Source organism: Aphelocoma coerulescens, chromosome 1 (genome assembly GCF_041296385.1).
Source record: "Aphelocoma coerulescens isolate FSJ_1873_10779 chromosome 1, UR_Acoe_1.0, whole genome shotgun sequence".
NCBI lineage: Eukaryota > Metazoa > Chordata > Aves > Passeriformes > Corvidae > Aphelocoma > Aphelocoma coerulescens.
This window is the reverse complement of record NC_091013.1, coordinates 90,289,456-90,316,412: the sequence shown is the minus strand read 5'-3', so window position 1 is coordinate 90,316,412 and position 26,957 is coordinate 90,289,456. Positions and strand designations below refer to the sequence as shown.

The 26,957-nt window shown below is 39.8% G+C and overlaps 1 protein-coding gene across 6 annotated transcripts in view; it reads right to left on the bottom strand.

Annotated features, from left to right (window-relative positions):
• TENM4 (teneurin transmembrane protein 4) overlaps positions 1-26,957 on the bottom strand; it is a 600,317-nt gene that overhangs the window by 183,327 nt on the left and 390,033 nt on the right. For 4 of the 6 annotated variants that reach the window (XM_069016277.1, XM_069016269.1, XM_069016286.1 and 1 more), the window contains 3 exons: positions 26,494-26,592; positions 24,195-24,430; positions 1,910-2,080 (listed from right to left, as the gene is read on the bottom strand). In XM_069016277.1, coding sequence (XP_068872378.1) covers positions 1,910-2,080; positions 24,195-24,430; positions 26,494-26,592 — 506 coding nt within the window. The remainder of the gene's footprint in view (positions 1-1,909; positions 2,081-24,194; positions 24,431-26,493; positions 26,593-26,957) is intronic. The other 2 variants (XM_069016304.1, XM_069016295.1) reach the window with 2 other exon arrangements.

Sequence of the window (26,957 nt, the reverse complement as noted above, 5' to 3'; positions counted from 1 at the left end):
CAGGATGGTTCCCTGGCCCATCAAAACACTTAAGAACACATATAGCTCTGACTTCAACCACAGTCAATTACATGCTTAAATGTAAGCATGTGGTTAAGTGCTTTGGTAAACAGGGTTGGGCTTGAACAGAGGAAAATGCTGTTCTGGAGCACAGCCACAGATGAGAAGGAATGACTGTTACTGAGAGTTGGCAAGACACTGGTAATGATTCATTCAGATCAGCTCTACGGATGTTCCTAACACATTCCAGCCGATTTCATTATGATCCGGAAGACATTCAAATATATTTCCATTCTTTTAAAAATAAATTTCAATCACATACATTCTGGTTTAGAACAGAAGCCCTGCAGCACTGCTAGTCCAGAATTAGTTACACAGTTACCTGATGGCGAGAGAGCTGCATTTGAAGGCTGGACAGAGCACCGAAGATGTTGTGATGTGCTTTTTAGTCAGGACATGGTATTTTCCTCTAAAGCCTACAGATTCCCTAAGATCTATACAAGGCACTAACTTGAGGGGTCTTCTAATGACATAACTAGGCTATTCCCCAGACTCCTCTTTTAACATTTTTAACAGCAGCAATCAAAACTTCTACTCATGTCACTGTAAATGTGGCTAAAATGAAATCAAGTGGAGGTCTTTCACTTGGACGGCAGTTTTGAATACATCCATTTATTTTCATCTTGACTTTTAAAAGGAAATGGACAGATCAAAGCTAGATGATTCAAAAATGGAACATATGGCAAGTTAGAGGGGAAAAAAAAAAGGATCTGTTGTGAAGTATTTTTGAGTACAACAGCAGGGCTGTCGGCAGCTTGCTGTACTGTCTATTAAGGTTTGCTGAGAATAACCTGCTCAGTTGATTTTTCCTTGTAGCAACTTGATGGCAGCCATCAGTTACCAGTAAATACACTGTTTTAAGGAACACACATAATTATGGCCTTTATTTGGACTAATAAAGACAGACAAAACCTCTTATAGAAAAAAACCCTCTACAATTAATTTAAATTAAACATGGAAACACAGGCTGTCAGCCAAAGCCTAGGGAACTCTGTGGAAACTTTTGAGTTCAGTGAGTTGCAAGAACAGTAGCATACATCTTACCTGTCCACAAAACTTCTTCCACCAAAGTAACTACCAAAAATAGTCAATTACTGCAGTTTTACTGGAATCTCTTAATTTTATATAGAGAATCTTGACACACAGATAAAAAAAGCTTTCTGAAAATCTGCATTTCTCATGTCTCCAGCTATGGCTGAGGAGGGATAAGACTTTGCAGAGCTTACAAGTACTTTTAGCAGTGGTGCCCCTAAAAAAAGCACACAAAGATGTAAAGCTGATAAGGTGCTACTGAATTGAGGATCCATGAGATGCTTCTAATTTCTGTCAACACTGTGATACTTTGTGGAGACTAGGCCTTTTATCTGGCTACTTTTGCAAAGCTATGTCCAACTCTGGAGTGCCAAAGCTCATAGTGTAATAGTTCTTAGTAAGTATTTTGGTCCTCAAAACATTTGCTAAGTGGCAACAAATAGTAAAACTCAAACATTTTCGTAGTGTTGTAGAGGAAGCTTGATGCAGTGCTCCAGGAATCATTTAATTTTCAAGAGACAATGTTTTCCCATGAAAACAGCCACTCAAGGCAGGGTTTTCATGCTGGCCTTCTGTAGTCTGTGAGAATGCCTTGAATATGTGGAGAGGGTTTCACACAGTTTTATTGCATTAGTGGACATCAGAGGGGTATGAAACTTAGAAACATATGGAAACAGGACTTAGGACTAGCTCTAGACATGAAAGACTGGAAAAGCACCTGCTGATGGCAGCACTGAGGGTAATGGAACATGAGATTGGACGGCTGGAGTTTAGAGGCAGACAGAAGACTCACAACATGGACACATACCAACCATACCTTCACTGGCTCCTTTGCCTTTCCTGTCAGGTAACTCTAACCCTGTGCCCCCCGAAGGATATAAGGAGACGTCCGTTGGCACTGGCCAACTGCTGGCTGTGTCTTCCGTGATCTCATACATCTGCCCTTCCATCGGCTGCAGGTGCCAGTTTAGGCCAAACAGGTGCATGGCTGTGGTGAGCAATGAGAAAAGTCATCTTTTTCTGTTTGGGAGAGGTTCAGAACTACAGGGGCACTTTCTAAACCCTCGCTCCAGTGCCTTATTAGTGGTCATTGCTTTAGGACAGGAATGGAATTAATGTAATTAGACAGCTCCTGCTGCTTCTACCATACCAGCTCCCTAGGACTTTCCACCCACTTAAACTCAATTTAGATCACCTGTACCAATCCACCCTGCTTCTTCCAGCAGGGCCACTCCTGACTCATGGTCTGCATGACAGGATAACCAGGCACAAAGCTCCCAAGGCTGGGGTGACAACGCGGTGAACACAGAAATACAAGGAGTATTATTTCCTAACATACCAATAAATCCAAGAGAACTGCACTCTGGTTTGTTTTGCCGCATTCACAGTGTATTATATAGGTTCTTTTTTTTTTTACCCACCAATTATACACAGAAGCCCTTATAGACATCTCTGACAGCTTTTCCTAGTTAAGACCAAGTGAAAACTGAGGCAATTTAAGATCCATCTTGTACACATGCCTCTATGCTCTGCGTCACAAATGTGAGCGACTATGTCTGAGCATTCCTTTGTACAACTCAGCTTCTTCTCTTCAGATCAAAGACATATCCTTGAGAACTGAAAATGAGCAGCACCATTTAGATTTGTGTGATATCAGGGCAAAGCTCTCTGTAGGTTTCTGGGCCATGCAAAGTCATCCAGTGCACACGTGAATCTGTTTCAAGGCATTACATAATGACAAGTGAAGTTAAGGAACAAGACAGACTACTTAAAAAGCAAACACATGTATGAGGAGTATGGAAATCATATGCTTATACAACTAATACTTGCCCCTTGCAAATATAAAGCAAAAGAATGTGGCTTGTGGCTTACCATATCAGCTCTTCCATCCCCAACATAAACATTTCATACTCAATCAGTATCCAGCTTAGCTTCAGGCTCTACACAGCTAAATGATCTGATACTTGCTACATTTGGAATGACATTTCTTTTTTAAGGGAAAGTCTTGATATTTTACACTATAATTTCTCCAAGAAACTATACAATGGCACTAACAGCACAGCCATTTAGTATAAACAAAACCAGTAAAGAAACAGAGCATTTCCATGACCTATAATTCTCTTTTTATTCACAAACATATACCTGAGATCAGCAACCAGTGTCAGGGACAAGTGGTTAGTTTATTTAAACCTGTGCATCAGAAACAATCTTTTCAAGAGGATTGAAAAGTAATCTGAGTAGCTCTCTGAAGACAGTGTGTTTAGGCAATTTAGCAAAATACGTGATTTTTTCCACTTCAGTCTCAATTAGGTCACCTATCATTTACCAACATAAATAAGGTTGTCTTTGCACAACTACAACATCACAAAACAGGAACACAAATTTTTTTTTACCTTGTAAATGGGGACTGTGTTCGTTAACAGTCTTATCCATTTAGAAAAAAAATACATTCCTTAAACTCCCACACAGCAAGCAAGCACAGCAAGGAAGGTCTCCTGAGGACCTGTTCAACACTCATTTTTATACAGGTATATATACCAAGAAAGAATGTTACCAACACTAGTGGTAATTTACCCAGGGTACTTTAGGCAGAGGGACAAGTATTTTCATCTGAAAGGGGTATATTTGCAAAGAAACGGTGCAAGGGAAGAGAGCAAATCAGACCATGAACAAGGGATTTGCATCAAGCATTTGGCATTGCTATGCTTGCATAATATCTTTGTGTTTATACAGCTCTCATCATCAGACTGCCTGGGCACTTCATAGCTATTAACCTCATAAAACCTTATCAGGTAGGAATCTGCTTTTTTCACTACACAGAAAGGGAAAGGAGAACTACAGCAGATTAAAGGACTGACTCAGTTCACCTGTTTGGGCATTAAAATACAATTGTGTGTTAATTCACTTATCTCACTCTATGCTTACAGGGTCACAAGATTTAAGAGGCATTTCATGCAGCTCTCTGCCAGCAGTTTTGTTCTAAGCTCAGTACTGGATGCCATCTTATAATCCCATCCAGGCTGGACCTCTCCAAGGACCAGAGTGTTACCCAGGTGCTGCAGAGCTGTTACAGAGCTCAAGGATTTAGATGCTCTCAGCATGCAAGTTCCCACGTTAACATGGGATGTTTATAGTTACATGGACGTTTGTAGTTTCAAGCAGAATGGAAACTGTACTCTTCACACCTCCAAACTCAGGCAATCCTAGACAGCTGTCAGGCCTAAGTTCTGCTGGCCCTAAGTGCTTAAGCCCAGCCCCATGTCTCAGATGTCTTATGTTAGCACGACCTGCTTGAGCTTATACCGGGCATCCCCGGTTTAGGCAGGAACTGAGCCAATGGTTTGCTTTTTTCATAACCTCATTTGAACTGTTCTGTCCTTTGGACATCACAGCCTAAGTGCCACACAGATTTTTAGGAACACATTGCAAGGCCATTGTTTCCCCAAAAGGACATTGCTGCTTCTCCTCTCCTTAGGAGGAATTTGTTATTGTAGATCATATTTTACTGCAAGCAAATGAAGATGAAAAACTCAACATTGTTTTGGGTGCAGTGGGAAAACTATGAGCATTTCTTCCAGGCATCCAAATGAATTTAAAATACCTGAGAGGAAATGTCTTTAACAAGTGATCATCTTGGTTCAGTGTAATGACAGAACTGGCAGCCTGGAAGTGCTACAGCTTTTCTGCACATTATCCATCCACTTGAGCAAGTGCAGCAACCATTCCATGTCATCATTCAATTCTCAATGTTTGAAAAGTGTCTTACCATGTTCCAGTACAGAAAATTCAACAGAATTATAGATAACAGAGTAACATAATTATAGATAGCATAGTAACGTAGATACTGTATTATCACACAAAGTTAAAAGACTTGTATTAATGTTAATTTTTGTCCTTTGCTAATAGATTTCGTGAAAAGCAAAAAGCTTATTGTGTACATTGATCCCATCATCACCTAGACCACAGAATCACAGAATGGTTTGGGTTGGAAGGAACCTTAAAGACCATCTACTTTCAAACCCCCTGTCATGGACAGGGACACCTTCCACTAAACCAGGTTGCTCAAAGCCCCATCCAACCTGGCCCTGAACACTGCCAGGGCTGGGGCAGCCACAGCTTCTCTGGGCAACCTGTGCCAGTGCCTCATCAGCCTGATAATAAAAAAAAATCATTATATCTAATCTAAATCTATTCTCTTTTCATTTAACACTATTACTCCCTTGTCCTGTCACTACAGACCTTAGTAAAAAGTCTCTCTACATCTTTCTTACAAGCCTCCTTTTGAAGTACTGAAAGGCTGTAGGAAGGTCTCCAATGATAAGCCTTGAGAACGAGATCTATGCACACCACGCATACAAAAATGCAGAACTCTGAAAAACAGAATTATTTGAATAGCTTCTTGATTATCAAGTGGCTAAAAAAACCCAGAAAACAGAGTGTAAAAGCTCAGATCTACTGATCTATTCAGGATTTCTGATTTGAAGTTTTTAAGCACAAAATAAAAGCCTATAAATATTCCCACTCATATGGCAAACAGACATCATGTAATTTCTGCTACATGTAGGCAATAATCACAAAATTCAACCTGAAAGAAGAACAAAGAGTATGATTTACTTTGGAAACATGCTCTAGTAGCAGGTATATTATGAGGAAGTCACCTGATTAAGTGATTTCATTACTATCTTCCAAATACCAGCAGTGTCTGATTGGCAAGCTGGTGGAAGATTCATTCCTCCTCTTGCTCCCTCTAACTACCACATTGGTGCTGAAAAGTCGAGTAGTAACAGCAGTGGATATTTCAGGTCTTTACATCTCAATGGGATGTGTAAAGCTGTTGTTGCACACAGTTGTGTTTAAAGATTTTAAAAATGGCACAAATCAACCTTGTTCTGTGCTAAATTGATGCAAAGTTCTTTCTCACTGAAAAAAACAACAAAGGACCATAATCACGGAATAGCCCTGGAACCATGGATGAGAAGCACAACCACACATTTAGAAGTGTTAATGTTCCTAAAAGCAAAGTAAAGCTGTAAAAATAGATTGAGATTCCTAATGTTCTTAGTCTCCAGGTCAATGGAACCCACTGGGGACATTTTCTCTGGCTTTTTTTTTTATCCCCTGCTCAGCTAGATATAAGAAGTCACTGACAGAGAGTAAATGCCCTAAAAGCCCCCATGTCCTTCTCCCTCTCCTTCTCCCTCTCCCTCTCAAATGTGATGCTCAACAGATTTTCAGATATTGAAGGCTCCCCATGTATTAAAAGAGCACTCTGCAATTAAAAATCATTGAAGTGTACACTTTTGTAAAATACCATGTAGCTTTCACTGCCTAGGAAGCTCCATGACAGGCTCTTTGCAGATGCTTTGGTTATATTTCCTATGGAGAATAAAACTCTTTTGTCTGCCTTCTCTGGGAATGAAAACAATATTTAGGGGAAGCCCTGCATGCTCTCTGAGCTGTTTCAGCACCAACAACTTAGATGATATAAAGGCATCTGGGGCTCTGGCCCATTATGCTCATGTTCTGACTTTAAAGCTTTGACTTGCACAACCTTTCCCCTGTAGCTAAGTGCTAGCAAAAGGTGCCCTGAAACTTGCTGAATGGGTAACAGAATTTTCTGCGGCAGAGTAAATCACCTTATCCTCAGTCCTAAGTCACCTGTGCCTGCCTTCTTGGTGGAGAAAAAATGGACATCAAACTCCAGTCCCTTCAGGGTTTGATTACTTTGCTGAGTTCAGCATTTCAACCATGCCAGTGTGATATGGCTGTTCTTTTGCTGGACTCTGATTTATTTGCATGACTAAATAACTCAGCTGATGCTAAACTGTTTGCAAGTTTTCTCTGCTAAAGTGAGTCTAAGTTCATATTGGTATGCAGGATCATGATTCTTTTGTTTTTAACGTATTATCTCTTCTTATATTGCATTATTCCTACTCCATGGCTACTGGTGGATGCCATAGTCAGCATCAGAAGATGCTGTTAAGCCAAATAAAGAGGAACATTCTTCCCAAGCTTCTTTTGAACAGACCCAGGCTTTTGAGTATCTTTGTATTATTGCCACTTGCTTATGAGACAGCAAAACACTAAAGTCAAAACAACTTACTCAGCGGAGCAGAGAACAAAGGAAGTGTACAGCATTTAGAATGAAAAAGGACAAACAAAGATAATAATTCACATGGTCAACAAAATGGACATCTCTTAGGACAGGTTGATGGAGCGAAGGAGTTAGCAGAGAGAGGCAGATGATTGTGATAGATCACAGGGAGAAGAAAAGACAAGACATGCTTACTGAAGCATATGAGACCCCCAGAAACCACACCAGTCAGCAAAAAATTGAAAAACTAACTGCTGGCCCTTTATTAGCTTGTTGCTTTGCCCAAAGCAGCAAGCTAAGTGTAATAAATAACCAAACCAATCAATTACGATGTTTGGAATTAAGGCTACAGCTGAAGCCACCGGCTGCTTCCATAGTGTTTGTTAAAAGCATTCTCACAGCAGCTCACAGGCTCTGCTGCTTCCTTCTCCCCTGCCCTCCCAGGGCTAAGTCTTGCAGGTACCACAGCTGGCCTGGTGATTCCTCACCCGGGGCAAAGCTCCCACAGAAACTAAGGAATGAATAAAATAGCAGCTATTTTCCAGCTAACAAATGATCTTGCCCTGAACAATGAATAAAGAGTTTCTCAGAATTGAAGCTCAACAAAACATTAATGATCCCTACCTGAGCCTGGACTTACAGCAAGTGCAGGGCGTAAAGGGCATGAAGGCAAGACAGAAAGTCTTTTGGGATTCTCATTTGAAAACCCTATCATTATTTGCACTAAGAATACTCCAGATTTTGAATCCATATTTGTGTAAGGATGCCAGCATATTTTCTTAAATAAAACTGGGGAGGGCACAAGCTTTGGAAAAGCCAAGCTTCTCTGCACAGCCACTCCAGCCTCCCCAGCTCAGCTGTACTGGCACTGTGCTCCATCTGGAGAAGTTTGGCTTCACTACTCCACTGGCTTCTACAAGCACCTCACTGCACTGCTGACAGCTAAGCCAGAGCCAACACAAGCCTAAAGGCCACTCCTGGGAGAGAGAAGGGTTTTCTGAAGCCTCCCAGTGCAGCATGGGGAAAAGAAGAAAATGGAAAAACACTGTGTGAGAAGAAACAGATGAGAAGAACTGATGCCACAATGGACAAGAAAAAGAATGAGAGAGGGGAGGAAGGTGAGAAAAATACGGAATGAGAGAAAATGAGAAAAAGAAGGTTAGGATAGAGCAAAGATAAGCTAAACAAAAAAGCAAAAGGGATTTGGAATAGAAAAAACAGTTGAAATTCAGTCAGTGGTTGAGAAGACATTTTTACACCTTGTTTCTTTGCTTTCCCTTCTTTGTGTGGAAACAAGCATAACATATGTGGTGGTTAGATATTCCTCTTTAACCTTCATGTTTAGTCTTTAGACTTACAATAACATACTCTCTAAAATGATACCTGAATTTTGCTTTTTCCTCCTAATTGAGAAAAAGCTGAATCCCACCACTGAATTATTCAGGGTTAATTTTAACTCAAGTAAATGTATTGCTTTCACTCCTGTCTCTGGAAGAAACTTCACTGTAATTATCTAGATAACTGTCTCTACACTGAAATCGTATTATTTTTGTACAAGTGGTAGAATTACCTGATGCAGAATTAACCATATTTTTGTGACATTCAGTGTCATGAAAAGGAGCCTTTCAGCATGAAATAATCACTGGTTTGTCAATCTTCAACAAATCAAAGAAGATTAAGAAGAATGGAAACAGTAAAACAAACATTAAAAAAATAAATCAAACTGTTTTTCTCTTACACTGCTGCTCCATTTCAGTGCTGACCAAGGCTTCTGTGTCCCAGCATGGCAGACCACACGAGAGTGAGGGGCTGAAGTGGCTCTATGGCCCTGCTGGTGTAGGAAGAGGGCAAAAAGCTGGATGCAGCATATATTATCTGCTCTACTTGTTTGTATGCTCAAGTCCTGGACCAGACAGATTCAAGCTGTTGTTCATCTAAGAGCATGTGGAGACTTTTGAGTGTTGTAGTGATTTAATACCCAAAGAACAGATTCACAGGTCTGGAACTGAGCTCTAGTATCCTGACTGAAGTTCCCAGTGGTTTGCAATATCATGAATTTAGTTTATTTACACATACATACCCAGGTCACTCAGCCAGGCACCACAAGACAAGGAGAGAAGGACTCCTGCAAGGCCACTTCCTGCGTGGACTTTGGCAGTTACCTTGTGACCAAAAACTCTTTAGAGCACTCTGTGTCATTCCTAGTGTCTGAAATTATTTCCTATAAATAAATGCTTTCCATCTGTGGCTTAAAACTCTCATTCAGGAAATGGAAAACCTGACTTCATAAATCATCTTTTGCCCGAATGAATGTGAATTTGCACACCACGACAGGACTGCAGTCACGTGGGAACAGAGAAACCTGCACACCAGGCTCTCCACGACCCAGATGGATCAGAGCTGCTGTGCAGTTAGAAATGTAAAATTAACAGGTCACAAAGGAATGGAGCCCAAAAGGCAGCTTGATTACATGTTGTTTAAGTGAAGACTCTCAGCTGGAGGTCCCATGGCTCTGCTTCCTGCCTGTTGATTTATTTGACACAAGACAATAGTTAAGAAAAATAAAAAAGTCACCAGGAGAGACATTAAGGGTAATGCTCACTATTGTAAATTCCCCATTTGCCTCCCTTCCTAACTGCTCAATGATCCATCTTCAATGAGAAAAAACAGTCTTCCAGGCTTCACAAGCTGGGGTTGGAGACAATTTGCTGGACTGGGATGCAATTGCTTCATCTAAGAACTGGACAAACTGTATCCACCCATCTCAGGATTAAGGGAGGAAGAATTCTGCTGATAAAACAGAGAGATATCTGTGTTGTGTTTCTCTGTGGGACTTTTTTAGGACCTCAAATGTCCTAAAGTATGATGTAGGTGCTTTCACAGCTAGCTCAGTACAGACACATGCTATGAGATACATCTAGTAATTCCTGGGACTCTACCTGCTGCCTGACTGTTGCTTCATATTCAAACTATGCAAGTACCAGAAGTGGTTATTTTGGAGATAATTCACATCTTCTCCTTCCCTCGATCAGAATCACCATGTATAAAGGAGGAATACAAATGATAGAGAGCTTCTACCTCTTAAAATTTTGCCACCAAGGTGGGAACTGCCTCTGGAGAAAACAAAGCATTGTGCTAATCACCTGAAATCCTGCCACAAACCCATTTGCTTGCTTTGATTTGACACTTAACTAGTTATTCTCTGACCCCTCCTGATTGGAAGAATTGTATCTATGATTTCCAAGATAGAAGCAGATGGTCTACCAAATAGTATTAGCTTCTTCTTAGGAGAACAGTTCATATTTTAATTTAGTTCCCAATTGTTCTTAATAAGGAAGAAGAAAGGCTTCCAGCTGAAGCACCACATTTCTTTGAAACCTCCAAGGAAGTGACTAGAAAGGCATGTTACAATATGATGCAGTTAAACTCAATGTTTGTTCAATGCAAAGAGTCAGCACTTCGTATTCAATGTCTTCCTAATTACCCCTGAGGATCAAAGTCTTTCAAATGATTGCCTGTCCATTCAAACCATTAACAGATGATCACTGGCCCCTCCAGTGCTACAGTAGCTTGTAATTTCTTGCAGGAAAGGGAAAATACAATTTTAAATGGGTATATTTAAATATTTTCATGCATATTTAAAGGAGGATTTTTTTAAAGTCTTAACCTATAGAAAAAAATAGACATAGAAGTGGCATGGCTTATCCGAGGAGCTGTCTGCTTAAGTATCTTTGGTAACTTACTTTACTATCTATACCAATTTCAAATAGAATAGAATGTGGAAAGAGGGACCTCAGCAGCACTTGTCTGCTATCAGGCAGCCTACTGCACCAAAGAAACTTACTTCAGGCCCCACAGCTCTGGTAAATTTGGTGTTAGACGTGCTCAGGCCTTTCTCAGTAAAATAATATTTTCCCTTCTAGATACCCTTTCTGGCAGAGACCATATTACTATAAATATTACTGAGATATTTCTTCAAGATCAAAGTCAATTATAAAATGGTCCCACTTTACCTCTAAATGGAGTTTTAATTTGTGTATATAATATTAGAAATAATGGTTTTCCCATTGGGGTACTCACTTCAATTAGAGAAATGAGGACAGGCAGCTCTACCAGAAGACCTCTTATCCTGCTTTGCATTTACAAAATTCTGGGCTAGCCTGTTGTGGACAGTATAATTTTACAAATGCCCTTTTATTGCACACATATAAACTGTGAGGCACTAATTAAAAATGGTGCAATTTACACAGGTAAATCAACAAGCTCTCACATTCTTCCTTCCTTGTTATCTAAACTAGATAACTTTCAGAAAAGCTGCCTTCCAAAAATAATACAATAACTTGCCTAAAATCTAAAAAACAGTTTGCTGTGCAGAAGTCATAAAATATATCTCTCTTCTTCTAACACCGCAGCACAAAAGAGGTAGGATCAGAGTTTAAATCAAATATCCCAGTTTAAGCATCAAGATCTAAATATTGCTGTAGAATTTGATGTGTGAGCTGATCTCTCAGATGGCTGCCTGCTCATCTGTCCTTCTGAACACAAACATGATTTTATTACAGTAAGATAAGTAAATGTCTTTGAGAGCACTGCTGGTGTTTTAATCCTAAAATCAGCTGAAAACTGCATTAGTGTTATTAGTCACTATGCACATTCTAAAAGCACCCGAGCCCCAGTTGGGCTGTGCTAGTTGATATAAGAAAAATTAACAAAATGACAATCTCAGAATCCCCTGATGTCCAAAGAACAGGTTTAACTTGAGCTTTACTTAGCCTAAGTAAATCTAGTGACTTCAAGAGGATGATGGAGGTGCTTCAAGTTCAGGACAAATTTACACATTTTGTAGATCTGGGCCAGAGTGCTCATCAGCATTGTCAAAACTGAGCTCTAAAGCAGAATCCTATTGGCCTCGAGACTGTTGGAAGAGATATGAAAAAAATTTAACTGTCCACGTGTTCAGGAGCATCATGTTGTTTTAGCTGCTTTGGATGACAAAAGCACAGGTATGTTTAAAGCAGGCTAAGAATGTTTTATTAATTTTCTAATTTTTCTTTACATATACTAGAAAAACAAACATTGTTCCCATTTGGAGAGGGAAAAATAAGTCCCTTTTTTTCCCTGTACAAAAGCTTGGCAAATGGATACAAATGCAGTCTGAGAAAGCTGATAAAATAGGTGACACAGCACAATTAACAACACAATGATTTTTTTTCTGTCCAGAGACCATAAGCAAAATCCAGCACAATACTTTCAGGGGCTACAAATCTAAGTGAATGGTTCATGTCAGTGTGAAAAGCTCTCTCAATAACAAAACTTAACACAACCTGATGGTTTGTTCCCTTAAATTTAGGAATAAATCCAGCACACAGATTAAGGCAAGTGCTAGCAAGTGCAACCCACAGTGTTCTAGAAAGACCCACAGCCATCTTTAATTTTACCTAAAAAAAGCATTTGCTAAAAAACCTTGAAGTTTGCCAAGTCAAGCACTCAAAACTGAGCAAAGAACAGAATTAAGATTGTTTGTGTGATTTTACATCAGCCCCTGTATGCATATGTACTCTGTAATAGCCTTTAATTCCCTCATCACAGGCTATTTTTTTCCACTGGCCCAATGCTGAGCAGAACAATTGCACAGAAATTGCCACTCAACCCTGGCAACTCCAGCATTGTAGCATGTTCAATTGCTTTCTAGGGATGCCATATGTGCAGTCTGCTTGGTAGCAGTAGGAGGGGGTTGGAAAGGGAAGGAATACACTCGGCACAGACAATTTTGCTACTGCACTCTACCTAGTTCCCTACTGAGCATGTGTGAACTCAGATATTCTAGTTTTTGGTAGCCAACTCTGGGTTGATCAGGGATGTGATAAAGTACACACAGTGACTGCTCTCCCTAATAAAGGAAAGAGATGTCACAATTCTCCATTACCTCAGTACTTCTGCAATATAAATAGAAAACAACAGTAGATCCAACAGCAGAATTTTGCCTAAATGAGTGACCACATCAGCAGGAGGATCCAGACCCCTACTCTCACATGTCTATTTAAGGTATAGAATAACAGAATCCTTGAAGTTGGAAAAGACCTCTAAGATATCAAGTCCAACCACTAACCCAGCACTGACATGTTTACCACTAAACCGTGTCTCCATCTGCCACATCCACATGCCTTTTGAACGCTTCCAAGCATGGTGATTTCACCATGGGCAGCTTGTTCCAATGTTTGACAACCCTTTAAACGAAGAAACCTTTCCTAATATCCAGTCTAAACCTCCTCCTTTTCTCCAGGCTAAACACCCCCACTCCCTCAGCTGCTCCTCATCAGCCCTGTGCTCCAGCCCTTCCCCACCTCTGTTGCCCTTCTCTGGACATGCTCCAGCATCTCAATGTCCCTTTTTGTAGTGAGAGGCCCAAATGTTTCCTTGTGATAACTTAGGCCATGATAATTTTGTTTCATCATTAAATATGAATGTATCCAAGTGCTTGCTCGGGGACACAGCACACTGCTCTGCCTCTTCATCCCCAAAGACTAAGTTGATAGTAGTAAATGAAAAAGTAGAAGCAGTGGAACTTGACAGCCTGTAAAATTTCTTTTTTAGAAGGAACTCTACCCTGATATTGGCTTTGGTCAGCCAATACCTTCTAAATTCCTGTGCACTGTTCAGCTAGCAAGGACCAGAGATCATTCTCAATAGATAGTTTGGGTCTGAATACCCGTAAGAGTTTAACAGTAGAGAAATGTATCCATTCTGGCCCAGCTGGGTGCCCAGAATGGTGCCATGTACATGTTCCACAACCTAGAGCAGCCCATGATGCAGTCTGACTGGGGAAGGTATACTAAAATAAATGAATTGTTGCTAACCATCAGGATTAATGCTGTTTGGAATACCATTATGCTTAGATAGAGGTTTGTTTTTTGTTTTGTTTTTCCTTTTTTTTTTTTTTATTACCAAAAGCCTCAGGAAACTCTTCTGATGCTTGATTTCATCATAATTTCTGCCATAATTAAAAGAGATTCTGCTTCACTGATAGTCCAATTAGATTTTCTTTTGAAATACTTAGGGTAAGTATAGCCATCATCTCTGCTAACTGCCTGGTTCTGCTTTGCTTTTTGAAGAGTCTCTTTGCATAATGAAGTGATGCTGCAGTTGTACTAGGCAAGCAAGGTGAGATGCTGCTGCTGTGCTACCAGATTTGAAAACAGCCAACAACATATCCTGTTCTCATCATCTTTCTAGGCAAAAACTTCTGACTGCAATAGGGACAGTTAAGGTATGATAAAATCAAATAGAGAAGAAGATAGGAAAAGCTGGAGCTGATGGGAGAGTTTATAGGTTAGCACTGAACCACAAAGATTCAACATCCTCTACCTATAGAGCACCAGATCCTACTATCTCAAAGTGAAGTATGTAAGTGGTCCTTTTGGAGCTTTTAAGTTTCAGCATTAACAGTGGTTTGAAATCTTGACAAAGAGCAAAAGAGTGGATTGGACTTCCTGTTCACTATTTTACAGGTCATCTAGGATGCTACCCGGACAGTATACTTCACCCTATAAAGATGTCTATCTACTACATAGCTCAACTTTAACTACAGGTAAAAAGCTCAGAGAATGCACCACTGCACACATTCAATAGAAATGTATAACCTGGCTGCAAAGCAGGCTTTGAAGCCATCTTCTAATTTATGCTAGAAAAGGACGGGAGAGAAACACTAAACTAAAACTGAGGAGCATTTTTCACTGCCAGTGACATCCCTAATTGAGATTACTCTATGACTAGTTACCCTCAAAAATGTATGGTATTTAAAAACATTGAAAAAAAGCCCATTACCGGAAACAATTCTTTCTGTCTCCACTTAATTGCAATTAAATTACGTTATTTCACACTAATTAGTATGAAATAAAAACATGGACTCGAGGAGAACTCCTTCTATGAGATACATAAAGATCCATAAAACTGATTCTTTTTCAGCATCTGTGTGCAAAGGTCAATCTAAGTCATGAAATAAAGATTACAGCAGCACATCTGTGCCACTGTCACAAAGACAAGGCCAGCACTTCTGGAGCCAGCCTGCTGTTATTTTCTTTTCTGGGGGCTTATAGCAACTGTAAAACCTCACTAAAAGCAACTGATAAAAGCTTATGGGTTGAGACCTCATATCTTACCATTTAATAAAACCAGATGGAATTAATCTCTCTTTGAATTAAAGATTCTTAATTTTACAGAGGATCAGGCATCTAAAGGGCCAAGTGATGCGTGGTTTCATGACACATTGGTGCAGACTCCCAGATCGGATGGAGCCCTCTGGATACAGAGCCGTAACCTGCTTTCGACTGGTTAAATAATCAGTTATATTGGTGGTCTACTTCTGAATGGAAGTCATTCTTCCAATGATCCCACAATGATGAAAGAGGATCAGACTTTGACAAAAGGACCTCTTCAATCAGTGTCAAAATAAAACAATAGACAGAAATAAAAAAAGGTAATATATAAAAGCTCAGAACAATAGGGAAAGAGCAATCTATATAAATCTAAAGCCATGGAGAGAGGGAAAAGAAGCTGAGGACATCAAGGAAAAAACACATGGCTGGAAAAAAACCCAAAGAACAATAGAACCTTTTTTTAAGTGTACTGAAACCCAGCAAAATGAGCAGCAATATTGATGGAGATGGGGATACTTGTTAATAATGTTGTAGGTAAAGACTAAAGTGTTCAGTAAGAATTTTTGTTCTAGTTTTTGAAAATAACTACAATAATGCAATTATTTCACAGGAAGTAAGATTTTTTCCAGTCCATTAATAACCAGGAATTATATTGAACTACACCTATTCAAGGACAAACATTTCTTAATCTGCAGGTTCATTTAACTTGTATTCAGTAAAGAAGAAGGAAGAATCTGACTCACTGATTAATACTGAACCAGCTACCAAGAAATTAGAACAGGCTTAATGCTGTACAAATATTTAAAAAGGGAAAAGGACAGGATGCAAGTCACTTGGTTTATGTAGTCTGAAACCTGTTACAGACAAAATAATGGAAAACATAGAATTGAACTGATAAAGAATAAATAAAGTGAATGAACAGATCTTAAGGAAGAGTTACTCATTCTTTGACAAGATTACAGTTTAGTAAGACATTTGATTTAATTTCATCTGCTTAAAGAAACAAGCATTTTCCAATGGTAAAAAGGCAAGTATACATATATTTAAAAACCAACTGAAAGATGATGAAATTTTCATTGCTGGTGAATAACCATCATAAGTTACAATTTCTTGTGAAGTTCAACAACTGATAGTTGGCCTGAAATTATTCAACATTTACATCAGTGTTATGCAAGTAAACATAAAATCATGGATCACTAAACATGTAGATAACTCAAACACTTCAAGTGAGAAATACAATGATGAGGGCAGAACAGAAAAACAGAAGAGCAGGGCAGTAACTAAATTTGAATGATTCAAACAAAAAGTGTCAATGGCCAGCCTATACACTTTGGATAATGGATCGCAAATTGGGTCCATGAAAGGGGACACTGGCAACTGGAAAGCAGAGACTGCAAATGACTTAAGGAGTAAGGACAAGAAGATGCTGTATAACAATATTCTAATGTAACTTTTATGCCCAGAAAGACCTAATGAGATCCTTACACATGTAAGTTGGGAAAAAGCCAGCTGAAGTAGGTATGTGATTTAGCTATGTAAAATGGGTAGAGTAAGTAGCTGGAGTTTGGTGGGCTTCAATGTGCAAAGAGGCCAGCCTACACAATGTGATATTGTTTATGGACTTCAACAGTGAAAATTGAAAGAACAGTTTTAAATGAAAATTATGGGAATCCTCAGGCTTCTTCCTGCCTCCAATGAACACTGAATTAGCTGAGAAAAGATGAACACTTTACCAGGATATTTATCAGTGTAGACTTTGAAGAAGTACTAACCACTTTGCAAAGCAGAAATTTTGCTGCCAAGCTCAGAACATATGGTTATCACATGGAATATCTACATTTTAGTACTTCCCAGATTCTGCAGATTGGGTGAGTCTGGCAAAATTAGCAGGTCTGCAATATCTTCTGCTCTACTTTTCCAGTAATATTTTCTTGCAGCAGTGTCTCTTCTTTGAGTCCAGAAAGGGAAATGAAGCTGCTGAAGGGTCTAAGAGAGTAAGTCCTATGAAGAGTGGCTCAAGGAGCTGGGGGTGTTTATCCTGGAGAAAAGGAGACTCAGATGGGGACCTTACTGCTCTTTACAACCACCTGAAGGAGGCTGTATCCAGGTAGGGGTCAGCCTCTTCTCCCAGGCAACAAGTGACAGGACAAGAGGACACAGTCTCAAGCTGTGTCAGAGGAGGTTCAGGTTAAACAACAGGAAAAATTTCTTCTTGGAAAGGGTTAAGCATTGAAATGGACTGCCAAGGGAGGTGGTGGAGTCACCATGGCTGGAGGTACTCAAGAAACAACTTGATGTGGCACTTTATGCTATAGTTTATTTGAACTGTCATTTTCCATCAAAGGTTGGACGTGATGATCTTAGAGGTCTTTTCCAGCCTAAGTGATTCTGTGATTCTTTCAAAAGCATATCTATTATGGTGTATTAATCTAATCACAATGCTTTTAATGTCAGGTTACAGATCTTATTTAGGTTGAAACAGTGAATGTTCCTTCATGGAGTTTCTGTGGCATGTTTCTTAACACCCACCTGAATGAATTATCTTCACAAGAATAATTTTAAAGTGGCATCTTGTACCTTTATCACCTTTATTTTAAAGTTGTGGATAAATCACTTGTACTTCCTTTGCTCTAAATTATAAAGCTAAGAGTAGCTGCTATCCAAACATACACTGGAAAATTCAAAGCAAAAAAAAAAAAAGATGCACACAATCACCTAATAATACAAAGTGCTCTTGCTAACTTTCCAGGTGATAGAAAAGATCTAAGTTGTAATTCATACCCCCATGCACTTAAAGCTGCAGCAAAAGACAACAAAAAAGGCAGAAATGTAAGACTGAATGTAATCCATTGTGGTTTTTATTTACATAGAATCCTAGGATGCTTTGGTTTGGAAGGGACCAAAAAAAAAAAAAAAAAAAAAGCCATTTAGTTCCAACCCCCCTGCCATGGGCAGGGACACCTTTCACTAGACCAGGTTGCTCAGAGCCCCATCCAACCTGGCCTTGAATTCTTCCAGGGATGGGGCAGGATGGTGCCATTGACTCACCACTCTCACAGTGAAAAATTTCTTTCCAGTATCTATCTAAACCTACTCTCTTTCAGTTTAAGGCCATTGATTTAATCTTGTGTCTTTCTCGTTTCTCTGATAATTACTCTCCGTGTGTGTGCACGTCAAGAGGGAGGTTGGGCAATGCCAGTAAAGAGGTGAGGCTGAAACACTTGAGTCACTATTTCATTGTGGATCTGGCCAGGGAAAGTTTCTTTTGCCAGATTCCCCAAGGCAGCTTTCCTGAGTTCACTGCTACTCACCAGCCTCTTGTAAACATTACACACAGCAGCTGCCCTCATTGGTTCTCTAACACAGAGATGTGTGACTGAGGTGAACACAGAATCCTGTGATCTTCCCATCTCTCTGCTACAGAACAAAAATGCAAAAAGATTTCTGCAACTCCATGCACTTTTGAGTAGTCACACAGACGCTCAAGTTGATGGCATCTCTCCATGAAGCTGAGACTATTTTCATGCTTTAGCCTTCCTGAGAAAATTTACAGGGGAAAAATGTAGGGCTCAACAACAAAAAACATCATTCAAAACAGGACTGAAAGGTTAACATCTGTCATGATTTATATTTTGTCTTTAGTCAGATCAATCCCTAGAAAGAGGAATTTTTAAAATATATGCAGATTTTTCCAGGGTTAGTCCAGCTCCTGTTGCAGACAGTGGGCCCAATGCCACTGACTGACTGTATTTGAACCAGTGCTGGAGCAAATGGACTTGCTGCAGTTTAAGAGGAGCATGTGCACGAGAAGAGCAAGGACCGTATTTCCTAAATGTCAGGGGTATGAAAGGAAGAGCTAGATGTCTTTTAAAATGTCCTGCTTAGTGAGGGACTGGCACCAACCTTCTTGCCCCATCATTGTTTACCTGCATTTGGTACAAGAAGAGCCAGCTTTAATAGGAAAAACGAAACTGCACATATTCATGTTTAACTATACATGAAAAAAATGGTAGTGCTGGGTTGTGATGATGGTCCTTCTCAACCAGTGTCCGGGAATGTTGTTTCACAAACATTTATAATACACAAAATATATTACTGGTAATACTAAAGCACCTTTTAGACTGGATCTGACATTTTTATTGATTAGGGGTGAAATTAAGTAATGAGCTTGCAGTTACTGAGTGAATAGACCACAGTGATTTTGTGAAGATGTGAAAAAACCAAGAAAGGACCTCAAAGCTCTGCTTTAGGTAACAGATTGACTTCATAACACAAAGGCTTTGCTAGAACAGATTGTTTAGCTCCCTTTTCTGTCTTTTATCAAAGACAAGATGGAAATAGAAAACATTCAAAGATTTTGATTTACAATCCTTGTAAATCAAAAGAACAAATGTCAACAGTAGCAAAATAGAACTTAATCTGGGATCAGAAAAGAAATATTAAAGCAGAAAGTGAAAGAAGTCTGTTGGCAGGGTAATAAATTGTTTTATATTTTAACATGAATAAAAACCTTAATATCAAGGTATAAATGTAGGATTAATAGATATGGATCAAGTTTAATAATTAAGCATTAGCGACTTTTCCTATTGATCTCTTACCATGGTAATGGGAATTGGTATACTATACATCCATTGCTACCTAATTAGATTTCTAAGAGCTTTGGAGAGCTGCTTTAAATTGTATTTGCTCCATAGCATCAAAGAATCATGGACAAACTGAGCTTAAGTTAGCTTTCAGGGTGATTCTTAGACAATAAGAAGAAAGACACTTTATAAACACATCATAGTCCTAGCACACTTTTACTGTCAAAGCATTTTGCCTGCAGCAAGCAACACTGCTCTTTAAGTGAAGCTGCATCTGTATGGAGTTCAAATGAACACAGAGCTGAAAAGTAGAGAGCTCTGACTCCAGTAAAAAGGAATGACTGTTTTGGCTTCATAATATGTTTTCCAGCCCTAGCTTTAATCTAAATCAAATGCCCATCTTTCTTGCTGTTCATGCAAGGCAACCGCAGCACATGCTTAAGTACAGGAAAATTGCTAGTGCCTAACAACATCAAATTGTACTTCCATCTCGTCTGGAATCTACATCAGGCAGAGGATAATACCTTCTGTTTAAACAGGCAGAAACTATTCTCCATCACTAATTAACTTAGAAACTGTTCCACAGATCTAGCCAAACAGCTGCTAGGCATGCAGATCTGGACAATCAAACAGGTCTTTTCTGTTTCTAAACTTCCTCCCAAGCAGTACAACAATGTCAGAGACTCTTTACCTTGCTCTGCTAGCAGGTCTGGCACCTACAAGGTACAGGAACTGCTGGCAAAGTATTAGCATAGCAACACACCTCCTGGGATTATCTCTGCCATGAGAATCTTGCTAGAAATTAGCCCTCCAAGGCAGAACTCAATGATATACAGACCCCATCAAAGCCCAGCAAAAGCCATAAATTTTTTCTTGTTTAGCTGTCTATTGAATGGACATTTCTAAAAAGGGGAATTGAATTTTAAAGTCATGTGTCTTCAAGAACTCTTGGAATAGCAAATTTGCAGATCAGTTCTGAGCTGCTCAAAGAGGTCTTTGATTTCAATGGTTCCACCACTAAAATGCTGCAGCCCTGATGTACCCCTGCTTTTCTGCTTGGTGTTCTCACCCCACAAGACAAGCTTCTGTGGAGCCCACGGGATTTGCATAAGCTGTGTGCATGCAAAACACTGATGGACACTGTCACCATTGCCTTAGTGCGGTGTCCGAAAAATCTGGAAGGGGGCAACAAGTCAATCAAAATGTGGTTAATTCAAATGAAATCAGCGTCTGGTGTTAAAAACAGTCTGTTATATTTTGTTTGTTGTTATCTCTCCAGACCAGTGACTCAGCCCTGTAAAACCTTCAGCTTCATCACAGTGTTGACACATGAGAGCAGCCATTCAGCTGCCATGGACATCTATTTATGTCTTCTCTCCTCTTTTTGAAACAGCCCAGCGAGATAAATGAACCTCAGACTGCTAAATGCCACAAAGACTTACATAAATTAATAGAAACTCTGCCTTTTAGCCTCAAACAAATGATTTAGCAAGTTCTCCAGGTGAATTTCAAAAATGAACTGGCTCCAGCAAAGAATTTCAGAAATGACCAATGCCTTGTTGTTTCCATGCAGCTCTGCCTGCCCCAGATGGGCGCCCACCACACCACAACTGTGTTGGAGTGTCCATCACACAGAAAGTACCACCCGTAGCAGAGTCTCTTCTGTATGTCTGTAGCTCCATGCTTCTACAGACAGGTAAGGCCTGCAGAAGGCAGTTTTTAATATTTAAAAAGAGGACTGTGACATGCCTGATGCTCTGAGGAACATCCTGAAGGCCTAGATATCACTCTGAAGTGTTTCCATTAACTGATCAGTGTACAAAAAACAGATTAAATGTCAAGCTGCTGCCATGGGACCCAACCCAAAGTCCATTCACTTAAATGGGAGCCAATGACCTCAGTTTGCTCTGGAGGATGATATTGTCATTAAAAAGATAACTTCTGTGGTTGTTTTAACTAACAAGAGCAAGCGGAAAGCAGTCAAGTTCCCAACACTCACGGACCATTATACAGATTAGACCTTATACTCATAACAAAGTTATATCTTACCACTCAGCTTGTCCACATGGCACCAAAAATAGCAAGGTACTGCTTACATGAGAAAAGGTATCTCTAAGAAAATGCAACTATGCAACTACAGGGGGGAAAAAACCCCAACAAATTGCAGGAAAAACAGTAATTTGTTTGCAAACAGACCAGGTTACTTAGAATAATAAACAAGTTCCTCTTAAGAACTGCATAGTTTATATCAAAATGCAAAATGTCTCAGTTTAACTTAGTGAAAGTACAAACATTTTGACTCCCTGATTAATTTCTTTTCTTTTGGGTTAGGTGATACAATTCTCATCTGCAACTTGACAGGATGTAAAAAATAATTACAAATGAAAAGGTTATTCATAATTTTTAAATGAGTTAATTAGTAAACCCCGCCAGAGTCACTCATTACAGTAATTAATAATTGATTATACTTGAAATTAAACACAATTTTTCATCAAAATCTAATTAAATATCTGCCTTTTTGCTCGTTGATTACAACACTGGGTCTGGTAGAGACAATCTTTGCTAAATATGTTTATGCCGAACTGAACCATTAGATTTGATTTTTAATAATTGGTAGTTCCTTTAGAAATTAACAATTATGACCCATAATTACAGTGGTTCAACCTGATCAGCATTTCTGGCACCTTGCCAGCCATCTGTGGCATGTGGCAAATGGCAGCAACTTCACCTGAATGGAGAGGATAGAAAGGATGGGAGGGCACTCAATGGACCTTGCCTGTAACAACATTAACTGTGGTTTTAAGCATGAGTGTGATCTTTTGTGAACTCTGAGACGGGGTTCTGAGTTGGAGAATGGCAAACCAAACTCCTCTCCATCTATCAACCAGCACACACCTCCTCCTCCAGAATGAACAGGCACCGCTATGCTGAGCTGAAATGATTCTCCTCTGACACACTGAGATAATGTCCAAAGGAACCGTGTTCAGGGCATAAGGAGAATACCAGACAAATGAGAAAGGCAAGTCCAAATGTACATAGCAAATGATGAAAACTGACTGCATATTTCATCAAACTGCTGCTGATTTAATGTTGGTTAATTAATCATTCCTGTTCCTCTTACAGGAGACATAAAAGTGACCAGAGTATGATGCAAGGCAGAAGTGGAAAAGTATCAGTCATTAAAGAAGTGTATATAAAAAGAACACAGTAAAAGCAATCCTTTGTGGTGGTGCTAATTATATTCATGTGAAATGAAAGCAAAATCTTTCGATCCAGACTAAGATTTGTAATTCTAACCACAACCTTTTACAGATCATTAGCCCATTAGCGTACAGGAAATCACAGCAAAATCAAAAAGACTCATTTGTGCCGTGAAAAATGGGCTTTTTTACCCATGATCACATCTAAAAGTGTCTGACAACTGGAGTTTGCACCACGGACAGTTTAACATAGAAGTCTAGGAATGGACTTTTCTAAGACATTTATAACACACATATCAAACAGAACTGAAGAAAAAGTAATGGTAACATTCCAACTTTACAGGCTTAAAAATACAATTTTCACTTCCAGCAGTTCAATTACTTTTGCAACATACACCAAGAACACTTTTTTGCAATGAACACTGACAAGCCTCATAAACCAAAGAAATTCAGATCATGCACAGTTCAAGAAAAATCCACTGCTTTTCCACTGAAGAAGCAAATTTTACCACACCCCTTCCTCTAAAAAGGCTCTGCTGAACCACAATCTAAACCCAGTCCTCCTCCATCCTTCTGGTGACACTGTGAACTTCAATATAATTGGTTAAATATCACTGAAATGAGTGTGTCACCAAACAATAGAATTAAACCACATTTTTGTGTATCAGAATCTTGGTTCTGACCCTGTTCCATCAAAGTCAAAACCGACAGACCTGGATGTGATTGGAATTGGGACATGGACTTCACCACCTGTTTTCATGGGATGCTTAGAGAAAACCTGGTGGCTTTGCCTCACTCCAGGTACACTTTCCTGTGCAGAATGTAAACAGTCCATGACATTGAAGGGAGTACAACTCCCTCATATGACTCATGTTTTACTAAGCCCTTCTGGCTTTATGACAGGTGTTAAGCTCCCTACCACAACACTACAACACAAACAAGTCAACAGATGCCTTACTTCCCCATCACTTTGTACCAGTCTTGACTCTCTGTTCCCAAACATTAGCACTATGGGAGGGTTTGTAGAGAAATGAAATGAAAAGAAGAAAAACAACAGCAACAAGCTTACCTATGAAATAGGCCAGCAGGATCACCAGCGTGACTGAGATGACAATGGCACTCAGAGCAGCACATTTCCAGTTACAGTACTTATAGGGCTTCTTCAGGTTAAAGGCAGGCCTAGAAAAGGTACTTCTGGGAAGGGGCCTAGGGGGAGGTGAGTACACAGTGCTGGACGTCAGGGGATATCCCGGCGACGTTGTACAAAAAAGGGGAGAAGTGCCTCCAGGTTTGAACAGGAAGTGCCTGAGGGAAGAAAGACCAACAGCAAGTGACTCCTCACACAAATTGATACTGAGGAAGATGTGGGGTGGGAGAATGGCGACTGCTGCCAGGACGAGGAAAGCAGCTCCACACAATGCTGGCTACTGACATGGATGGCATGCACAAAAGAGAAGAATAAAAATCAAAGGCAAGTCACACAGAGTAAAAGAAAACAAAACCAAACAAAAATATCACAGTGCCAACAATGCCACAGAGAACTCTTGAAGGGTAGGAGTCCCCTCTGTGGAAGAGATGGCGTTAAGAGTGAGATGAATACCCCAAGCACAGCTACGACAGACTGGTGGCACGGGCAGAACCAGGAGCCTGCTCGCACTCCCACAGAAATGCCCTACAGAGGCTGAAGAGGCGCGGAGGTCGGATTAAAGAAGGGAGGGCGTTTATCAATTTACTGATCACTGCATGAGAGCGTTTTTTGTGTGGCATTGGTGAATGGAGATGGGGAAAAGGAGCTTAAGCCATTCCATAGCACCCAAATTGTCACAGAGGGGAATATTCACACTGTCCCCATCCAGCAAATTTAAGTGTCGGACAATGGCGTGGCTAAAAGCATCAAAGTCCTATGTACTGCCAGTGGGGAAAGGCACCTGCTTCCAGAAAGCAGTCCACAGAACCTTGGATTGAAGCCTACCTTTAAAAAAGTGTGAATTACTGTCAAAGGCAACAGCATTTCCTGTCCAGTGACACATTGGGAGGCACCGTATTTTGCCCATTATGACAAACGCAGCCTGAGAGCCAGCCTATGAGCACCTCGGGTGAGACTCATGGAAGTCAGCACAAAAAGAACACACTGAAGCCCATGAGTTCCTGAAATGAAATGTCCCAACGGGACTTCTGTCCACAGGAGTACTAAATGAAAAGCCTGATTTTGGTGGGACATCATGACATACAAGGCATTTAAATTCTGGGAATGAAACCTGGGAAATGGAGCGGACTAATCTACCACCATGCTGATGCAAAACAAAAATGCAGCTTGTGAGGAGTGAGAAACACCCCCAGTGCCCTTTGCATATCCTGCCATGGCTTATGGGGCCAGATTTGCAGCCAGAGTAAATGCAATCAGCATGGATTCATGGGAGTCAGTCAAGCCAGTGGCTAATACCAGATGAAGAGGTGATTATTTTCCCCATGTGGTTACTTGTGCAGTTACAGGGGGAAACGTCATATGTGGAAACATCACAGTGCAGAAAAGCCACCAATTCGTGCAGTTAAATGTAACATATAATTATCCAAAAGAGGTGTCTGCAGTACTACAGCCATGCTTCTATTGATACTCTAAGCATGATTGCTGAGCATTAGACAAAGATCCTTTACTTCCACTTATGCTCTACATAAAAAAAAAAAATTTTTACAAGTCAGATACTATCCCATGTTTTGAAAAGAATTTAGGCAGAGACGTATCTGTTCTGAGCAAAGAGGTACCTGCAGTGTTCAAGTACATCAATAAGCTCTTGTGTGAATGACAGCTACCAAATTAGGAGCTGCCAACACAAGATTCAACAGTTTTGGCACTGAGTATCATGTTAAAAGCTGATTGTAACTTAAAAGTTGTGATCAAAATTTGTGTAAAGATGCCAGAATGGGTGGTTAAGTCAGACTCCAAGGCTTGGCTTACATACACCACTAGCAGACTCTTGTCAGATAAGGTATGTGGAAGACATCAGTTTAAAGATGAAGTGTCAGGCTGTCAGCACAACTATGGTTTCAGACTTTTACGAAAATTAAATTAATTTTAGTTAATATGGGACTCTAAATTGCTGTAGGTACTTCTTACATATGAAATGACTTTCAAAACAACAAGGGGATAAAAAGCAAATTGCATGCAGTGGCTCACTAGCATATTAATGAGTTTGCCATTAATATGTACAGGACACAATGCTCCAAGCCCCAGAAATTAGTTTTTTAAAGCCATTGGAAGAGGTCAGCAATGTTGTTGCCCTTAAACATCATTGATATGACCAAATGCTTTCATGCAAGGATCATAATGACTGTACAGTAAACAGGAAGACCACGTAAGTGTCACATACCCATCATTGTAAGCACCGTCATGTCGGGAGGAGGTGAGAATGTCCATCTCAATGAGGTTGTCCTGCAATGTCTCTAGGAATGTCTGCTTTGCTATGTTTCTACATACATATGGAAACATGAATGAAGCCAGTGAGTCATGCATATATGAAGTGTGATCTTATAAACCACAATGGTTATAGTGCAGTTGTGCATGGAATTAGAATGATGGACCATATATTTATATGTATAAGATGCTACACATATACATATATAGCTTTTAAAAATGTTCACTTCTTTATATATACACTATATATATGCATATACACACATATAAGCACACACGCCCATGTGCATGTATAGAAAAAGTTGATGTCTTTGTTCATTGCACATTATTCACTGCCAGTGACATGTGAAACCTTCTGAACTCCTGGATCCAATGGACTAGATTTCAGTCCAGCCCAGCTGTAATCTGGCTATACTCCTG